This window comes from Taudactylus pleione, unplaced genomic scaffold (genome assembly GCF_031769625.1).
Source record: "Taudactylus pleione unplaced genomic scaffold, aTauple2 ptg000147l, whole genome shotgun sequence".
NCBI classification, from domain to species: Eukaryota; Metazoa; Chordata; class Amphibia; order Anura; family Myobatrachidae; genus Taudactylus; species Taudactylus pleione.
In genome coordinates, this window is record NW_028284549.1 from 808,506 (window position 1) to 828,960 (window position 20,455).

The 20,455-nt window shown below is 47.1% G+C and overlaps 2 protein-coding genes across 4 annotated transcripts in view; one reads left to right on the plus strand and one right to left on the minus strand.

Moving 5' to 3' along the window:
• LOC148522300 (uncharacterized) overlaps positions 1–11,643 on the minus strand; it is a 64,307-nt gene extending 52,664 nt beyond the window's left edge. Inside the window, exons 1-3 of the mRNA XM_088474136.1 lie at positions 11,568–11,643; positions 9,803–9,890; positions 8,993–9,127 (exon numbers count right to left, since the gene is read on the minus strand). Coding sequence (XP_088330262.1) covers positions 8,993–9,127; positions 9,803–9,869 — 202 coding nt within the window. The 5' untranslated portion in view covers positions 9,870–9,890; positions 11,568–11,643. The remainder of the gene's footprint in view (positions 1–8,992; positions 9,128–9,802; positions 9,891–11,567) is intronic.
• The window catches only part of ERBB4 (erb-b2 receptor tyrosine kinase 4), a 1,059,049-nt gene that overhangs the window by 401,251 nt on the left and 637,343 nt on the right, over positions 1–20,455 (plus strand). The window lies entirely within an intron of this gene.

Here is a 20,455-nt window from a genome sequence, read left to right on the forward strand (position 1 = left end):
CAGCCATTGAAGCCTGTAGGAGAAGAATTTTTCAGGTCCGTCCCGGTAGCCTGTATTGTGCGCATATGCAGTAGCAGGCAAGGCAGGTCCATTCTTCATCCAATAGTGAAGCAATATTTACTAATGGCGCATGTTTTATTTAGGTAAACTACACACCCAAATGGGCCAGTCACACACCCACCTGTAACCATGCCACACTAGCATGATAGTAACACTGTGGAAAAGCAGATTGCATTGTTAGACGTACTGCGCAGGCTTCATGGTGATTATCACCTGGTGAGAGATTCTGTATGATAACATGGAGGTGGTTAACGAGATATGGGCGCATCGTAGCTAGCGACATGGGCGGTCAGGTTCAGACAGATATTCTGCGCCTACATAGGCCTGGTGTAATCTCCAATGGTGCTTTTTAATACGGACAGCGGCAGATTAGTGCCGCAGCCGGTAGGCATGGCAGATGGAGGCCCTTCGGCTGTGGCATTTGAATAAAGACGCGGTCATGCTGCGTGCAAAGATGCTCTGTATGAGGCCCAGAATGTGCCTAACCCTCAGTAGACTTTCTAAAACAAAAGATAAAAAAAAACACAACGCTATAAAAAAACAGACATAATAATAAAATATAGAGTGCATGCTCCTATAAATGTACCCACACTGTAGTCACTTTTTAGGACCCAGGGGAACGATTTCCCCCCCCAAAAAAAGTAGGAACCAAAAAATAGATACTGTCTATCGAAAACAGGGACTGTTAGGATATAGGGTGGTATGATGTCAACATCATGAGAACGCTGTGTGCAGACTAACTCCTTGTTCCCATATCCGCTGCCCTTCAGTTCAAATACGTTCATAAAGGCATGAGAAGATCTGCGTCCAGCATTTCTGTCCATAATTAAATTCATTCGGAGATGTGTGCGAGCTGTCTCTGTGGACGCCATTTTAATTTCCTACCTTCATGTAGCAATTAGATTTATGCAATTACAGCCCAAACAAAGAGCCCATTATTGCAGTGTGAATAGGTTGGCAGGATTAAGTAACAGCCAGCGAATTGTACAACACTAATCAACAAGCACACTCACAATTGTCAAGATGCTTTAACATCAAGTGAGCTGTTGTCAGGTGGGAGAAAATGAGATAGTACTTACTGTGTTAACCCATATGTTGCTGATAACATGTTTCTTGTCATTGTGGAGAGTTTTTGAAGGACCGCGCTTTTTAAACGGATGGATTCACAGTAAATATTTGCTGCCATATCCTATCTCTTTAATTATATATAATCATATAAAATACCAGCCCTATAGAAGCCATGTTGTGTTGCTATACATGGAGTACGCTGCAAACTTCCGAATCTGAGGGGCTCTCCTGGCCTCCCAACAGTGTTGGACAGTCTGCCGCTGCCGGCCACTTCCTGTGACTGGCCGAGAGGTTGGATGATGCGATTTGCGTTGAATGAGGCAAATTGCATCTTTGGGCGGAATTCAATTCTTTTCATCCCCTATCGCGCCCGACGGAGCTATTCTATTCTTGCTCCTGTCGGGCGCGATCAGCTGCCAAGCGCTACATTTCAGCTCGCAGCCCCTGGGGGATGAGAGCTGAAATGTGCGAAAAGTGACATGTTTGGGCACCCAAACATCACTTTTCGCGATTGCGCCCAGCACTTTGGTCGGGTTTAGCTGCTTTACGCGGCTAAACCTGACCTCTATGGGCGCGATCAGCGTGAAATTCTGGCACAATTGAATAGCGGCCCGCGATCTCCTGTCACTTTAGATAGGAAATGCGGGCCGCGAAATCAATTGACTTCCGCCCTTTGAATAGCGAATAAAAAGTATGGTGGTCACTCACATCAGCTTAATGATATTGCACAGATGCTTGTAAAGGGCGGGGTTTACACTGAACCACAGAAAAAGGGATATTCCCTCCAGCACACTGCAGCAATATCAACAAAAATACTTGAATCCTACATGATAATAGAAATTCAGAGGTCTGCGTCTTAGACGTTAACACCTGAATGTTAGGCACGCCGCTATAGAGGAGCCTTGACGCTGGCCCGGCGCTTAATCATATATTTGCAAATGTATGCAACTAATACCTCTGAATTTCTATTATCATGTAGGATTCAAGTATTTTTGTTGATATTGCTGCAGTGTGCTGGAGTGAATATCCCTTTTTCTGTGATCTTTGAATACCGGGAAATGGGGGCCATGAAAATGTGTGGTCCCACTCTAAAGCTCCCGGAGGGGCCATACAGGAAGTAGGCAAGTATGGTGCAATGCAAATGATACATCCTGCGTATCTTGCGTGGATTCACATTGCACATGTTCAGAAAATCAGGGCCTCCGAGAGGGGGAGGGTGCTGATTATCCAGGCCTGATATTGTCTAACAGGCCCGGTGGGGAGGAAGAGAAGTGTCCCCATCCAAATGAGTGTGACCTGCAAAAGATGACTTTTAGTATTACATTGTTTTTTTTTCTTCTGAAGGCTTGTGGCCATGCCTCTCGGCACCGGGCCACGTCCCCCGTCTCTCCCGGGCCCGCTGTTTGTCTCGTTAGCCCTGCAGAAAGAAAGCGCACACAAGTACTGGCAATGCAGACTAACAAAACATACTGAATGCATCTACTTTTATGACTGGAGAGGTGGAACGGGAGTGTGAGGGTGTGTTCACACAAATGCGGCCCAAGCAGACCAGCACATGAGCATATATGCTCCTCTTTGGAGGCACAGGCCCATATTCAATTTGAGCCGAGCTGCAATACTTTTTCGCCTCCTGGACTTTTCTCCTACATCGCGTGTTTTTCAATTTGAAAGTAGGCGAAAACGGGACCCGGCGAAACTTAAACAAGCGGAAAGTACTGTCAGATTTGGGGAAATGAGCCTGACACCCCCCAAAAGATGCTCTGACATGGGGGTTCCCTATGATACCCCTCGATTTGGCTTGCTGAAGGTATTTGGTGGGCTCAATAGCTGCTAAATAGTGTTTTTGTATTTGTGGTGCAGAATAGTATTCTGGGGGGGGGGTTTGCAGAAAATAACTTATCCCAGCAAATTTGGGGTACTTGAAAATGGGGGTCAGCTAATTTTAAAGTTGCTAAAGATAACTTGAAAAAATTGTGAAAAATCCACTTGCGCAAGCCCCTGCAATGTAAAAAAACACCTGGGGCATACTTGGGGACCCCCCAAGAGTCAAGTTTGCTGCTTTTTAACTTTGTCCCCCAACATTTATTTTTTTTCACCCCCAAATTCAACGTGATTTTTTTGGGGGTGTCCTTAAGTGTTTTTTAAAACATTTTTTTTGACACAGTTTACCTTTGGGGGACTGTCTGAAGGCTGCACAGGGGTTCCCGCAACGTTGCATCCCAAAACCCCAATTCTGCACTTTTTACCGCCTGGTATTCATAGGCGAAACTTTTTCGCCTATTACATTGCATGGACTCTCCGCCTAGGCGGAAAGTCTTCCAAATTGACTACGGAGTAAAATCAAAACAGGCGAAAATGACATCATCGGCGAAAAGTTTTCACCGAAAACACGCGAAAATGGCTTTTCGCTTCAAATTGAATACGGCCCATAGTGTACTTTTTGCAGCTAGTATAGGGGGCTCCAGGTTATATTGTACTGCATGAAAAATGTCAGTTGACAGCCAAGGGTGAAAAATGAAGGATGATAAAAGCGTGTAGAATGGCGAGGAAGATATAATGCATTGGACAGTTATGTCCTGTACCACACTTCGTCTGGTTAATTGGGTGCTTGTCAGGGAACTGTGCCGCACATATTTATTGAGAGGTCCCCGAGCAGCGATAAATACTAGATGGGTTAGTTTTATTTCTAGAATATCTGTTCCTTTTGTTTCTTTTTTTATACTATCCTACTACTTTACACACAAATGTCCCTAAAGCCCTTTCTTCCTTTATCACTCACTCAGGACATATAAAGTTTTAATAGTTGGTTTTTAATTTTAGTGGCATTTATACTGAAGAAAGGTAGAGGGCACTGTAAGGTTTAATGCAATGTATACGTCATTTTATTTAACTGTATAGCTGATATACAGTACAAACGGGCGGATCTAGACTTTTCTTTTAGGGGGGGGGGGGCGATTTAATGATCTAACCTGTATAAACAGTATTGAGCAGCACATGGTTTATAAGTCATGATAATTTTCCAGAGCTTAATGAGCTTTTGGGAATTAACTGCATGTTTACAGCCAGGTGGAGAGAATTACCTTACTGTACCTGTTCACTGCAGCAGAACCAGGCAGGAGGCCTGTGTTGCTGTTTACTTTGTTGCAACAAGTGGAGATGTTGCCCATAGCAACCAATCAGATTCTAGCTATTATCCTCTAGAAGGTGCTAGATAAATGTTAAGTAGAATCTGATTGGTTGCTATGGGCAACATCTCCTCTTCTAAAAAAAACGCTGTTTAGTAAATATACCCCCTGACTCAGAGGTGGGCGCTAATGCATGTCAGGCTGGGTTTTTGTTCCGGTTTCGCAGCTGTGATAATGCAAATGCTAGGCTCAGCCTTCCCCTTGTGTACCAGCATGCGACACACAGAGCAAGTCGCGAGACGCCCATTGCCTGTGGACAGTGTAACTCCACCGTTGGGCTCAAACACTCCACCATCGGTGCACCATCACGATCACCATCGACAGAGGCGTCACCAGGTTTGGCGACACTCAGTGTGCTCCTTGACTACCGTTGCGTGCCCGCGTCCGAGAAAGGGGAGTGGCCCGATGACGTCACTCCTGGGGCAGCCAACCATGGCCGGAGATCCTCGGCTGCCCCTGGAGACTGGGCAGTCAGCACTGTCGGCTCCTTTTCTATGACAGGAGCCGGGTGCTGCAGGAGAATGTCACACTGAAGCATTTGAGAACGCAGCCGCGCTCACTGACGCACCACCCGTGACACTCCCATGAGACGGCCTTTTTTTGCGTTCACTTCGAGCCGCCTCCCAGGAACGCCCATGGCTATCCACCAACATCTCTATTGCAAACCACTCCGTTTCGCAATAGCAAATAATCGCTCAGCTGCGCAAACAACGACACTGCGTCCACCTCAGAATCAGGCTCAGACTGTGCTCTCGGTCACAAAGGTGTTAAAAAAAGAAATAAATCTCTTCATCTACACCAATCAAGTGTCTAAAGGCGTGCGTATGCCGGTGAGTAGAATACTGCTGCCATATAATAAAAATGCCATGCCTTTTATAAATGAAGAAATGTCGATACTTGAGATTAACCCTCCCTTTGGAAATGCTGACCTGCCGCTTTATTAAAAATCCGGAGCAGTTTAGTGGTGTTGACTCTACCTGGCCCATTCTGAATAAATTTATCGCGCTTGATTAAATCTATGGAAAACCTACAGTTCTCTAACCGATCAAAAACAACTCAAATTGTGGGACTTCCCGAGGGCTTGTTCTCCATTGATTTTTGGGCTGGTTTGTGATTGGGCGACTCACAGTGCAGATTTACTGTGTTCCGGAATAACATTTACAGAACTTCAACTGAAAATCTGGGACATTTTGGTTGTACTGTATATCTAGTTTATGTTGAATAGATACATAGGGGTGTTTTAATTATATTATCGGGGTCCGGACGGGCCCCCGATAATTAACATCCTCACTCTTGGTGATCCCCGGAGCATTCAGTCTGACTCGGCAGTGCCAATACAAAAAAGCCCTGGGGGTAAATTTACTAAAGTGAGACTTTTTAGAAATGAGTTTTAAAAGTGATGTTGCCCATAGCAACCAATCAGATTCTAGCTATTATGTTCTATAATTAGATAGTTAAATGATAAGTAGAATCTGATTGGTTGCTATGGGCAACATCACTTTTAAAACTCACTTCTAAAAATTCTCACTTTAGTAAACTTACCCTCTGGTGTCTGGCGGAAGGAGCAGGACAAGGGCAGAAGGATGTGAGGGTCTAATTACGTCTACAGCCCGGCCCTGCCCCCCCCCCCCTCCCCGATCCGACCAGTAGAAGCAGCTCTCCCAAAAAGAAACTCTTCAAAGTCACTAAGTATGACATCTATCCTTTTTTGCCATGTTGCCTCCCTTTACCAGCCCCCCCCCCGTCAATCATGCTGTAGCTTAGGGTACACTGCGATCGTCGTTGCAGACGCAGATCTGCACATGTGCAGTACAGATCCAGTGCACGCACAGACCACCAAACATTGGAGATGTATCAACAGGTTTGCATACAACTCTAAATCATGCCCTTAGTGTAATGGGAGGGTTGCAGTGATTATGCCGGCGGACGGGTTGCCGGCAGTCGAAATACCGATGCCGTAATCCTGCCGCGCAGGCATAATGTCGACGCCGATATCCCGATAAACATCAGGATACCGGCGTCGACATCCCGACCGCCGGAATCCCGAACGTCCTGACGGTGGGTATGAAGGTAAGCCGGGGATGACGGTGGTTAGGATTAGGAACCCCCGGGGGGATTTAGGGTTAGGCACCCCCACCCCCGGGATTGTTAGCGTGCGGGGAGGAGGGGTTAGGTACCCCCCCGGGAGTTAGTGTTAGCGTGCGGGGAGGTTAGGGTAAGAACCCCCCCCCCCCCCGCCCCGGGAGACTTAGGTTTAGGGTGTAGGAAGGGGGGATTATGGCTAGGCACCACTAAGGGTGGGTTAGGGTTGGGGGGGGCAGGGTAGGGTTAGATTACTTACCTAAACGCATCAGAATCTCCTGCTGTTGGGCTTCCGGAGGTGGTATTTGAACCGGCGACTAAAGAGCCATTCCTGTAATGGGTGCTTAGGAGCTGATTTTTTCTTGCAATCCATTTGGTATAAGTTGCAGACTAAAAGCAATGCTGTGTGGCGAGATGCATACTGAGGCTCACTCATATAGGTCCTCGGCCCTTTGCCTTTTTACCCAGGCTAGTGTCAGAGCCACACACCGCTCCTGCAAGCAATGCCAGCGTCAATGTCCAGGGTACCTGTGTATTGTACATTTGTCACATTAGTAATGTGACCAAGGTGCATATTCGGTAAAAACCTGAAGGCACGCATGTCACGGAATAGGCGCAAAATATGTGACGTGCCGATAGCCCTGTTGGGGGATAGCTGAATGTGGACACATCTGTATTTATTTACTTAACATAAATGAAATTCCATAATGGAAGACCTAAATTGCAGTCAGGGCTAATGCTACTATTAGTAAAGTATGTACACCTAGGACTAGGGCGCCCGTGGGTAAGGGGATGCCTAGAACATTGAGTGAATGACATAATGCAGTTATCAGTGTTTTTATTGCTCAGGCGACGCCAACACAAGGACCACTGGTTGCTGACATGAAGGAGAAGCAGCCAATAGCTTCTTACATGTGATGCTGCTCCTCAATATCTGTGTTATGCTGGGAGTCTGGCGCTGGGCGCAGATCGCCACACTGCCAGTCTAAAGATGTGTCCAAATACATCTAACCTCCGTACGCTACAAAATACATATAATGTGTGAGCGTTGTGTGACTCGGTAGCGCCGAGCGTCTTTTCATGCAATTTGTACCTTCAAATGCGTCTAAGTGACATTGCAATGCAAACAGAACGCACTTACATGTTCTGCTGATTAAAATGATATGCGGCATGCTTATGTTCTGTGTGCAACTGCGGGTGTGTCGGATTCGGTATGATTTACCGCCGGACCCATACCAGGCGGTTGGAATCCCGACTGCGGCATCACGGCATAGGAGGAAATCCCGATCGTCCTAAGGTAAGTATTGTCTAACCTATTTCTACCCCCTAACCCTCCCTTAGGGGTGCCTAACCCTAACCTTTCCCCCCAGTGCCTAACTCTAATCCCCCCTCTAAGTGCCTAACGCTAACCCCCCTTCCCCTAGCCTAAACCTAACCTCCCGGGGGGGTGCCTAACCCTAAGTCCACCCCGGGAACCCTAAACGTAACCCTCCCCCCCGCGCGGATATCCGCGCCCCGGCGTCTCTTCAATCAGGATGCCGGCTGCCTGTCTCCCGGTGTCGTTAAAATGACAGGCGTCTAGATTTAGACGCTTGTCATTTAACGCCGGCTCCCCGATTGCATACCATTAAGCACGGCTATCTGCGCTCGGCGCCTGGCGTCCCTTCGATCGGGGTGCCGGGCGTCGGGCTCCCGGCGTATGTCTAATGACAGGCGTCGGCATATCGATGCCTGTCTTTAGACCCTTGCCGGGATATGACAGTCAGGAAGCCGGCTGTCGGGATTAGGTCCGCCGGCTTCCTGATCGGTGTATCTGCATGTGAAATGCTACGTTATAGTCTCAACGGCTGTGTATCAGCATTTTACATGCAGATACACCCGCAGCAGAAGCTGCCTATGCATCATCTTGCATTAATATAATTAGACACATTTGAAAGTAAAATGTCACATGAAAAGACGCTCGCCGCTACCGAGTCATGCCACAGCATGGCGCAACTAGAAGGGCTGTTTCACACGCAAGAAAGCTAGGTGTATGTTAACACATATATAGATACAGCAGGGGCAGAAACCTCCTAAGGCCCCCACAGGGATTGCACCCTGGTTGCAATTTATATAAACTTGTTTTTCTGTTAATATCTAAATAGATCGAATACTTGGAGATCAATTTAACCCCACATAATTAAGAGGGTCACATCAATGAGTTCTCTGCTTCCATCCTAAATCTATCAATCTGTAACTCACTGCCTGCTCTTGTTTCTCTTGCCACATCCTGGTACTGCCCCAGTCACATACAGCGTCCCCTTACTCAATAATATGAGCAGACAGGTCACTGCCTCATATAAATTTACCACAATGACCCTCTGAAATACTCTGCATCGCTGTTACATTCTAATGTTGGTGTAATCTTGGCGGTCAGATGTTGAAGACTGATAATGAATATTTGCACTCACTTTGATTCAGTGGCATTTTACCTTGAAACCTCCATATGATCTAATGAATGTTCACCAACTCCATCGTTAAAATGGCACATTTTTATATGCAACATAATAAACAACATTGTCTTTATTATTGGCTGTGTGTTCTGAACATTTCCTTACCAGACTTAGCTTTTGTGCTTTTTTTTTTGTTGTCTGTCTTCCATTGGGTTTCTTCATTATTCATTGTTCTTTTGTGAATTATTGGTCTACACGGACTTCCATAATTTCTTGGGACACCGTCTCCTAAAGCTGGTGCTAGAATGACAAGCAGCATTTACGTTATGACCAATGTATCTTCTGTCGAAAGAATAAATATATTTAGTCACTTTTTAATCAGAACACAGGGGTGAATGAACTAATAATCATCTTTACTTAGTCATAGGGGTTTGTAACTAACTAGCAGTTAGTAAATACCTAGATTGTAAAATGAAGGTTAAATATATGCTTTGTTTTCCGTTACTTATCTACGGGAAGGACTGGGAGACTTCTGAAGTAGTTAATATATCATGAGGGAATGGACTGGCTGCATAAACACCCCTCAGGGCAGCCGCTGTTCCCTGTAACTGCCTGTAACTCAGGGATACAGGCTGGAGGTTGCATGTGTGACAAGAGCTCTTATTTATGCCACGTCCTCTCTGAATTACACAGAGGCGCTTTGCCTGGGACCGTATCGTATGGAATAGAGCAAAAAAAATTCAGAGGTCTATTTAATAAACAAAAATGTGTTTTCTCCAACTTTTTAGCTGGCGACAGCCATACTTTTGTTTTCGTTACATGATTTATCTGCCATTTTAATTTCTCCTGTGACATTCCCAGAGCCCCATCGGATATAATGGTATTTATATAAATGAGATGGAGAGAAGTGATGCTTCCTTTTTTTTTTTTCAGAATTATAGCGCTATCTCTAGATGGCGTTCCATGCCTTCTTACCTGCACAAAAGCAGGGAAGAGACGTTTTCTTCCGGCTTTCCTCCGCTGCCCTCCTGGCTGGCTCCATTGTCTTTGCCCCCTCGCCCCCCTATAAAAAAAATATTAAAAATAATATAGAAAAAAAAATAAAGTAACAGATAGATGGAATAAATATTGTTACCTTTTTTTTAATTTTAAATAATAAAAAATTTTTTTTTTTTAAATAATTTTCTTCAGTTGCAAATCTTTTTTGGCCTTCAAAAACCACCACCGGCCATTTGCACGGCGGTTGCCTTTGGTAGATATACAAGCCCAATCTAGGATGAAAAAGCCAGATTTTGCCAGAGATGTAATGTTACCAGAGCAATACTGAATTGCTCCAGTAATTAAAGTATCCACAGCCGTAACTCACAGCGAGTTTATTACTTATTTATCCGGCCCCGATGATGAATATGCCCCTCTCAGTATTGCAGAAGCCAATAATTGGCTTAGATACCTGAGCCAGAAACGAAAATGATTCCCTTTTTATTCCATACACAAACTGCCAAACATATCGTATTATTTGTATGTATCTTGTGTGCACTTGACTATTGAGCATTAATTCATCTACGGGGCGTAATGGTTAGCATTACGGCCTCACAGCACTGAGGTTGTGGGTTCGATTCCCACTACGGCCTTAACTGTGTGGAGTTTGTATATTCTCCCTGTGCTTACATGGGTTTCCTCGTGTACTCTGGTATCCTCCCACACTCCAAAAATATACTGGTAGGTAATTGGTTCCTAAAAAAATTAATCCTAGTGTGTATATGTGTGTTATAGGGAATATAGTAAAGGATTAAATGAAACCTTCCTAGAATCATTCTCTATTTCATCATATAGGGCCCCAGGCACAGAGCCGGCCCTAGGCATAGACAATCTAAGCAAATGCCTATGGCCGGCAGAGGTTTGGGGCAGGCACGGCCGGGGCACCTGCTGCTGGCTGGGCAGAGACTATGGCAGCTGCTTCTGTCACTGTGCAGCGCCCATGATCGGAGTTTCGCTGACAGCTCCGATCGGGCCTGGCAGCAGCAAACAGTGAGCGGGTAGCGGTGGTTTGCGGGGATGGGGCACCTGGACGACGGCTAGTGGTTAGCGTGGGTGCTGTGCTGGGAGAGGGGTGCTGTGATCTGTGAGGGGTGCTGGGTGCGTGCAGCACAGTGAGACCACGCCCCTTCTGTGAGGCCACATGCTTTTTCAGGATCCTATGTGGGGGCACCACCCAAAATCTTGCCTAGGGCCGGCTTTGCCCAGGCAGCAGACGGATGTATAGAATATTTGGCCGTTCACATCAGTCCCTGCCCCAGTGGAGCAGGGACTGATGTGAATGGCCAAATATACTCTGTGAAGCGTTGGGAATATGTGTGCGCTATATTAATAACCAATAATAAATATATAATCTACTGAAAAAAAAAAATAGATTTACATTTTTAAAAATTCATTCATTTACTTCCCACCAAAACTATCTTCTGGATGCAATTACCTTACGCTGCCTCATTGCTGCCCTCTCACTGGGAGACGCGGTTCCCCATCAGAAACGTAAACACCTAATTGTGTGTATAACTAACCCTTTACAGAGAGATCGCAAATAGACGGGGAGGGTGGGCACCTAAGCGCCAGGCTTCCCACATAACGGACCCCCTCCAGCTTTCATATGAAAACTTTTTTCCACTCATCAGATATGTTTTCTGACTGACAATTATCTCATAATGAAAAACAAGTCACAATTAATAAACTTCAAAACTCATACCTGCTACATCCAGTTAATGATTTAATGAAGTGAGGGAGGGTCTCGCAGAAGGACGTGTAAACACGCACACTCAGTTTCCAATTAGAATTTACATCCGTCTGCTGCCTGGGGCCCCATATGATGAAATAGAAGGAAATTCTACGAAGCTTTCATTTAACCCTTTACTGAAATAATTTGGCAGTGCTCGGGCCTGCTGTAACTTGCTCCTTATTGCCGGAAAAGGAGCCTTTCATTGTGTTATTGTCTGTTACAGTTAACAATATGTTCGCTGCAGAGGTCGCGTCATAATATTTCTCTCCACATCCTGACATATTATAAACCAATGTTCATTACCAAGCTAGCAAATAGCGGTGGCACTTATACGTAGCCCACTACAATTACTATGTTACCAATAAACTCTGAATTTCTATTACCCTCTGTGCCCCTTGTACATCTCCAGTGCAAAGTAACGAGACAATTGTTCTCTGGACTTAAAGCGTTCTCTTACGTCGCGTACAGAAAAGATTACCGCTAATGTGAATGTAATATTACTTGATTTGTAAGGAGCCGACTTCTGCATTTGGTTTGCTGGACAAGTAATTTTTTTCTCGCTGAGTCAGGTTCTCTGAATCCAAATTTCACCTATATCCTAGATCCGTAGGCCCCAGAGTGCTTTCCTGAGGATGCTCCCGCGGTGCTGCTGTTCTTCCCATCCTTGGCAGCCCTGCCCCCTCAACGTGGAGTCATGGCGTCATGTAGTCGGGGGGCCGTGTCTGTCACGGTATGCAATCGGGAAGCCGGCTGACGTAAGCCCGACAGCCGGCTTCCCGACTGCTTTATCCCGGCAAGGGTTAAATGACATTTTACAGACGCCGGAAGACCGGCGCCCGGCATCCCGATCGAAGTGATGCCGGGCGCCGCTGCGGACATTCGCGGCTGTGGGGGAGGGTTAGGTTTAGGGCTCCCGAGGGGGACTAAGGGTTAGGCACCCCCCCGGGAGGTTAGGGTTAGGCTAGGGGGAGGGAGGGTTATGGTTAGACACCCCCGGGGGGGACTTAGAGTTTGGCACCCCCGGGCGGGGGTTAGGTTTAGGCACTTAGAGGGGGGATTAGGGTTAGGCACCCCTGAGGAGGGTTAGGGTTAGAGGGATTAGGTTAGGTTAGTTGATACTTACCTTAGGACGATCTGGATTTTCAGCCGTGTCGGCCTGCCGCTGTCGGGATTTAAATCCCGCGGTAATTCGTATGTATTCCGTCTGGCACAGGGCGCCATAAATCCCTGTTAAGGTGCTGCAGTGCAGATCCTTCTGTACACAAAACAGGGACAAGGGTTAGGGTGAAGGAAATTATAATTATCTGGTCTAAAAAACCTGATGATCATTAAATAGGCCCCACAGACGCCGCACTGTCATGGCATCACTGTCCCGCGGACCCTTTGCATTTCAAAGTACCTGTGCAGGATTGTGTTTGTGTTGGTTCATTTTTGCTTAATGATGAATTTATGTTAATTAATTGTACATATCGGCTGAATAATATGTGCAAAAATGTACATGTAAATCATATTAGATAGATATTGCCATAACTATTAGAAGCTGCCGGAAAACAGTGATAACATTTTATGTATTTTAATGTAATTGTTTGAAGACTGCTATGGTATTTCTGTAATAGTGTAACGTTGGGGGTGCCAAGTCCTTCACTTTGCCAGGGGCTGCCAGACCCCTAGGTACGGTGCTGTTGCCCAGATGATAATCAGTGGGAAACGGATGTGCTGTACAATTTCACATTTAATCCACATTTTTATTAGCACTATATATTGCAAAGTCAAAATAAATGCCCTAGTGGCTGATGGCAGCTCCTGCTGCAAATGCACAATAAATACCTACTAGACCTAAACACAGGGATCGGTATGAATGACCGGCGGACCTATGTCCGGCGGTTCAAATCCCGATGCAGGAAGACCGGCAGCAGTGAAGATCCCGACAGGTAAGGAAACTAACCATACCTAACCCTCCCCCCCCCGCTAACCCTTCCTTAGGGGTGTCTATCCCTAACCCCCCCTCCCCCCCTGCCTAACCCTTCCGGGGAGGGGGGGTGCCTAACCTTAATTCCCCCCCAGGAGCTCCTAGCCTAACCCCCCCCACGTGGCTGACCGCGGCCGCCGCCCGGCTTACGTTCATTCGGTATGTCGGGCTTCCGGCGTAGGGATAATGATAGGCGTCGGGATTTCGACGCCTATTATCAGTCCCCTGTCGGGATTGCACAGTCGGGAAGCCGGCAGTCGGCATTTCGACCGTCGGCTTCATGACTGCATACCTAAACACATACTTGCCTTCCGATGCGGCTGGGAGCCACTCAAAAATTGGGTGCTGCTCCTGGCTCCCCAGAAAGGCAGGCAAGCCACCCAGTGGCTGCAGACCCACCCGACCCCCCGCGGTAACAATAGAAACTCTGCAGTAGGGGGGGGCGTTGACGTGATTACCGCTGAATTGCGCCATCGTGGCCCCGCCTCCTGCTTCACAATCCTTATAATCTCTGCATTGTGAAGAGGGGGCGGGGCCACGATCGCGCACCATGCTCCACCCCCAATGCTGCATCACGCCCCCTTTCTGCCGCGACACTCCTCCCGCCGTGGAAGCCTGACAGCTCCCTCCTGGAGCTTATTTATATAAATACAAAGATATAAATAAAATTACAGGACACATAAGTTGAGTGGAAATTGGTCAACTTTATTATTAATATAAAATAGTACGGTAGCAGAAGATAGAACAGCCAGCTAATTAGCGGAGCCACTTGATTGCAAGTTCACTTCGAACAGCATCTGCATGGGCTCGCCCTAACAACAGCGGCGGAGAATTGAGAGGCCTCTGACTCCCAATAACGCACACAAAGCTCGCCCGACTATGCTGACCATAGTAGGACAAAATCAGCCTACACAGTGTATGGAAGGATCTCACTTCACCAGTGCAGTAAGATGGCTACTGGACCGCCAACTACTGTACTCACAAAGCCAACAAAATAACCAAAAAAGGGGAGGGAAGGAATTCAGGAAACAGAGGCAGAAGGCAGAGGCCAAGCACCCACTATACACCAGAAGACACACCCAACCACTGCTGTCACACAGCTAATGGCTGACCAATCTGACACCATAGCACAATCCCAAAATGGATACCACAATGTAAATTACATTTTGCACATAACCTGTCCCAGCCTTGGGGTTTATAGGCCGTCTCGCTTACTACAGCGCTCCATTATTTTATATTTTCAAAGTATCTTCATACAAGTATATCTGATGATAATTTAGCTTTTGATCACAGTGGTAGCAAACCTGAAATTAGTTAAAGTGTACTTAGCGGAGTCAGCCATTTTGTGTGTTACCCCTATATTCATCCCCCATGGAGACAGAACAATAGTTCCCAATACTGTGTATAGTCTGGGTGTACACTTCCATAACTATTAAGGTGCATTCACACACACAACGATTTTTTTAACGATTATCGATAACGATATTGTTTATCGTTCAATTGTTGAAAAAATCGTTCACTTTCTGAGTTAAAACGATGAACGATTTTCGTTCATGCTCATTCACGTTTGTAGTTTGTAGTTCAGTCAGACTGACCAACTCAACGATTTTCAGTAAGGGAATATGCAAAAAATTTTTGTAGTGCTAAAAAATCGTTCATTACATTTAGTAAATGAATGATTTTTCCCTTGAAAAAATGAACGAAAATCATTTACAAAATCGTTGTGTGTGTATGCAGCTTTAGAGACATAGGCCCTGATTCAGAGCCGGACGCTCTGACCAGAGCGCTCGCTCTGAATCAGGGCCCACCTCCATTAATATGGAGCGTCCTCCTGGACGCTCGTATAGCTGTGGGTCACCACCCACAGCATATACGAGCATGCAGAATGATGGTCGCGATGGTCTTGACCATCGCGACCATCGCAACTGCGAGTAAAAGCCTGCGGTTGGGTTTTTCAACCGCAAGGCCAGGAGTGATTTTGGCTCTATCAGAGCCAAAATCACTCCCACTGACATCACTAGTGATGTCAGTGGGGCCGGCTTCAGACGGTAGGCGTTCCATTGGGAACGCCTCCGTCTGGCAGGCACGCCCCCGGCACGCCCACCAAAGGGGGCATGCTGTCAGTCACCATCGACAGCACGCCCCCTTTGATGAGACACTCCGAGCGAAGGAAAGTCCTTCGCTCGTCGGGTCTCGCGCATGCGCACGACGGAGCTCCCTCCGTCGTGCGCATGCGCAGTGGGGACCATCGACCCACTTGCGAGCGGACAGCCGCTCGCCAGTGGGTCTGAATGACCCCCATAGTGGCTGTTCAGCTTTGCAGTTGCATATTCATAAACTAATCATCCATCCATGAAGAGAAACTAAAAATTTTTTAACTCCTCATACATGAAAGGGCTAAAGTGCTTATGGACTATTTAACTATTTATGTTTCTGAATGTGCGGTAATTATTATTTTGATTATTGCATTTTTCACCTTAGTAATCTAGCACTGAATGTGTTACAGTACATTTGATTAGTAGATTTATTTTTAAAAATGGCAGAATACTTACGAATTGATATTCCCCCGGAAGTTGAATTTGACAGCTTAAATGAACGGTGAATGCAACAGTTACACAGGGAAAGGGGAGATAAAGATTTGATTTATTCAATGTAATTGGTGGCGAGATCATTTTTCACTGGTATCTAACAGCACGAGATGGATTTGTGCCATAGCTGAGCCTACCTCCATATTAACCTCCTCACTGCCAGAATACACCATTGCACTATAAAATCATACTTGCCGACATTCTGGGAGGGGGCAGCCAGGTCGGCACGGCGGGGGGAAATGGCGCTTTGTAAAGGGGCGTGGCAGGGACTGGATGCAACATGGGGGGCAAAGCAGGGTGTGACCACACGATCGCAGCCTGCGGTCTCCCCGACCGCCTTGTATAAAATCTGAAATGCACAGTAAACTAAACTAAAGAACCACAACTCTTATGCACTCCCCCCCCCCCCCTCATTTATACAACGTATCACACGATCACCAGGGCTCATTGTGTGGTTTGTTTTCCTTTTACATATTTTCTTAATATTATCCTTTATTTGTATGGCGACAGAAGGGGTCCGCAGCGCCTAACACAAAATTGTGGTAGCAAAAACCAACCACAAGAATAGCGAGCAGTTCATACCCTGGTCGATGTACTCGATTAATCTAATAAATAGCGGACATGACGTAGGATGCGAGCGGCCAGGGGGCGTAGTTTTCCAAAAAACGACTGCAAGTTTTGTTTGCTCGTTCAGACCTAGAGGCGTGAACAGACCGCAAAGAGCCAATGGTTCATTTGAATAGCCACACCTATTTTCTGAACGAGCGAGCGCAAATAGCGTCCGGCTCTGAATCAGGCCCACAGTACATAAACAGATACAGTATGAACAAAACAAGAAAAAAGTTAAGTACACTACAAAACATGGGCAAGGTTTGTAAACATGACTACAGCAGTAGTTATAGTACCCAAATAAGCAGCCGGGTGGCCAAACCCAAGGATTGGGGCTGGTTTAAGTAGTGGGGATGAGATGATGGTATAAGTGAGGGAAGGAAAAGCGAAAAGGGTAGAGGGCCCAGCTCATTAGAGCTTACAGTCTAAAGGGGAGGGGCAGACAGACTTAAAAGCATGCCTACCAACAGTGTTGGTAGGGCCGACTGGGGGATTGCAGTGATAAAGGCCCATACTTAGGGGTGTGGCCAGCCTTCAGAAGGGGTGTGGCCAGCCTACACAGAGGCTTGGCTAACCATTAGAGAGTGCATGGTCTGGGCCCTTATAAATAAATTAAATATATATATATGTATATATAAAATACTGCTAGTGCATGCATGATAATCTTCCAGATTAATAACAGCAATGTATTTATATTGCACAGGACTATGGCGTAACATATTTATAATGTATAATTCAAGTGCACAGTCTGAAACCTGATCCTAGAGGAGGTGTGGGCCACTCAGACAGTGGGGCCTACCGGGGGTTTCCCCTGTACCCCAGTGGGCCAGTCCAACCCTGCCTACCAAGTTTGGGGAGGGGGCTGCAAAGAGCGGCACGATTGCATCATCATGGCCCCTGTGGTTTTAAGGATATCCATGATTGCACATATATAGTTTAATTTAAATGAATGAGGTACTAATTAAAACACTTGTACAGAAGCATGGATATCCTTAAGACCTGGACTGTTACGGTGCCTTGAGGACCGAGTTTGGGACCACTGCCCAAAGGTATATCTAGCGGTTGTTCAGTTAGCGCTTGACACTTTAAGGGGGTTCCAACCCTCTCTGATCGGCATGGTATGGAGGGAGCTGGTTAAAAAACCCTGTGACTTCTCCCAACAGCACCCAGTCTTCTGCAGCACAGTTTCTAAGGTGTTTAACCAAACGTTATTAAAAAGCAGCCAGGGCTCATAATCATAAAAACTCATCGCAATGACATTGAAATCATGGCGGTAATTTTACAGAACATTTAAGTCGTAGCAGCAGCCAGCCGGAGAGTTCCCATTAGCTGCGTGCCCATTCTGGAGTCTCCTGCCAGGCCGCACGTTGAGATTCCCCTTCATGCTACACTTCCTAGTGCAGATAAAATAAATCTCCAGCACCAGGCTGGGACAGCAGACAAGTCTGTGACATTCCGGGAGAATCACTGACCTGGGTCTCAATGGTGCTATTATCTGTCATCACTGTATCCCTGGATTCTGGGCCCTTTTGTCAGTCGGCCCTCCGTTAACCTCATCACTGCCAAAGTAGACTTCTGAGATTCATTGGTCTGGCTCGGTGTCTTTGGCAGGCACATTGTTTAGTACAATTTGCAGCATTTTATGCAATCTGTGTGATGTCATTATACAGGGGAAAGCTGCAACTGTCGTATGCGTTTGTCCACTGTCATGTTCTTTGCTCCCTGATCTTGTCACATTGACTTTTTTTTTTTCTTTAATTCAAGCCTACTAGATACTTTATAAAGGGTATGCAGTCGGGAACCCGACGGACTTAGGGCCTGATTCAGAGCTGAACGCTCTGACCAGAGCGCTCGCTCTGAATCAGGGCCCTCCTCCATGAAAATGAAGCGGCCTCCTGGCCCCTCGTATAGCTGTGGGTGACCACCCATAGCATATGCGAGCGGCCAAAAAGATGGTCGCGATGGTCTTGACCATCGCGACCATCGGACTTGCGACGGAAGACCCTGCGGTAGGGTCTCCCTGCCACAAGCCCTGGAGTGATTTTGGCTCTATCAGAGCCAAAATCACTCCCACTGATATCACTAGTGATGTCAGTGGGGCCGGCTTCAGACGGTAGGCGTTCCCATGGGAACGCCTCTGTCTGGCAGGCACGCCCCCGGCACGCCCGCCAAAGGGGGCGTGCTGTCAATCAACATCGACAGCACGCCCCCTTTGGTGCGAGACCCAGAGCGATGGAAAGCCCGTCGCTCCCCGGGTCTCGCGTATGCGCACGACGGAGCTCCCTCCGTCGTGCGCATGCACAGTGGGGAACATTGACCCGCTTGTGAGCGTACTGACGCTCACGAGCGGGTCTGAATAACCCCCTTAATCCCGACAGCCGGCTTCCGGACTACTTTATCCCGGCGAGGGTTAAATAACAGGCGTCTAAATCTAGACGGCTGTCATTTTACCGACGCCGGGAGACCGGCATCCCGATCAAAGTGATGCCAGGCGCCGCGAGCGGACAGCCGCGTGGGGGAGGGTTAGGTTTAGGGCTCCCTGGGGGACTTAGGGTTAGGCACCCCCGGGAGGTTAGGGTAAGGCTAGGGGGAGGGAAGGTTAGGCACCCCCGGGGGGGACTTAGGGTTAGGCACCCTCCCGGGGGACTTAGGTTTAGGCGGCGGGGAAGGAGGGAGTTAGGTTTAGGCACTTAGAGGGGGGATTAGGGTTAAGCACTGGGGGAAGGTTAGGGTTAGGCACCCCTAAGGAGGGTTAGGGTTAGGGGGGGAGGTTAGGTTAGTAAATACTTACCTAGGGACGATCTGGATTTTCACCCATGTAGGGCAGCTGCTGTTGGGATTCCAACCGCTGGACGCAAACCGATTCCTTATAAAGTGCAGGGTTTAGACTGTTAACATATAATAATCAAGTTATATGTAAAGAAATGATGGCACACGCTTGCCAACTACGTGGCTACTGTGGGTGGATGGGGCAGGCAGGTCGACTCAGCGAAGGGGGGGTTACGGGAAAGTGGACGGGCTGGTGGGCACGATGACACAAATCAGTCATCGTGGCCACTGACGTGAGGTGAGGTAAATGGCTGGGGAAGCCAGATTTACAGATACCCGAGGGTTCATGTGGGCATTATACAAAGGTGCAGCAGTATATAGTGCCGGGAATTTGATGTGTTGTGATCAGGGATGTGCGGAAAAGGCAGACAGGGGAGGCAGTGCCTCACCTACCATACACTTATTACTCCAGAGTTTTGACTATAAAAATTATTAGAATAATACAAAGAATATATTTTTATAAGAATTTTCTTAATATTTTTCTTAGAACTGTTATAGTCGAAACTCTGGAGTATACCTAAGTATGACAGGAGAGGCTCTGCCTCACCTGACCGCACATCACTGATCGTGGCCCCACCCCGGCTACACAGTGCCGCATTGTGAAGTTCGGCCAGGGCTGCGATGACACGATAGAGCCCCATTTGTGCCATTGGGCGCCCACTTTCACTTGCCCACTCTTCCGGGTACCCCAATTTTCAGGAGCCTCCTGGACGTTCCGGGAAAATAGGCAAGTATGTGATGGAGGTCGAGTCAAAATATATTGCCTTAAAACATTGGACATATCCGCTTCCTCAGCTGAATGCTACATGACCACGTCCAGATACAACGTTAAGTTTAGTCGCTTCTGTTTCCTTCCTCTCCCA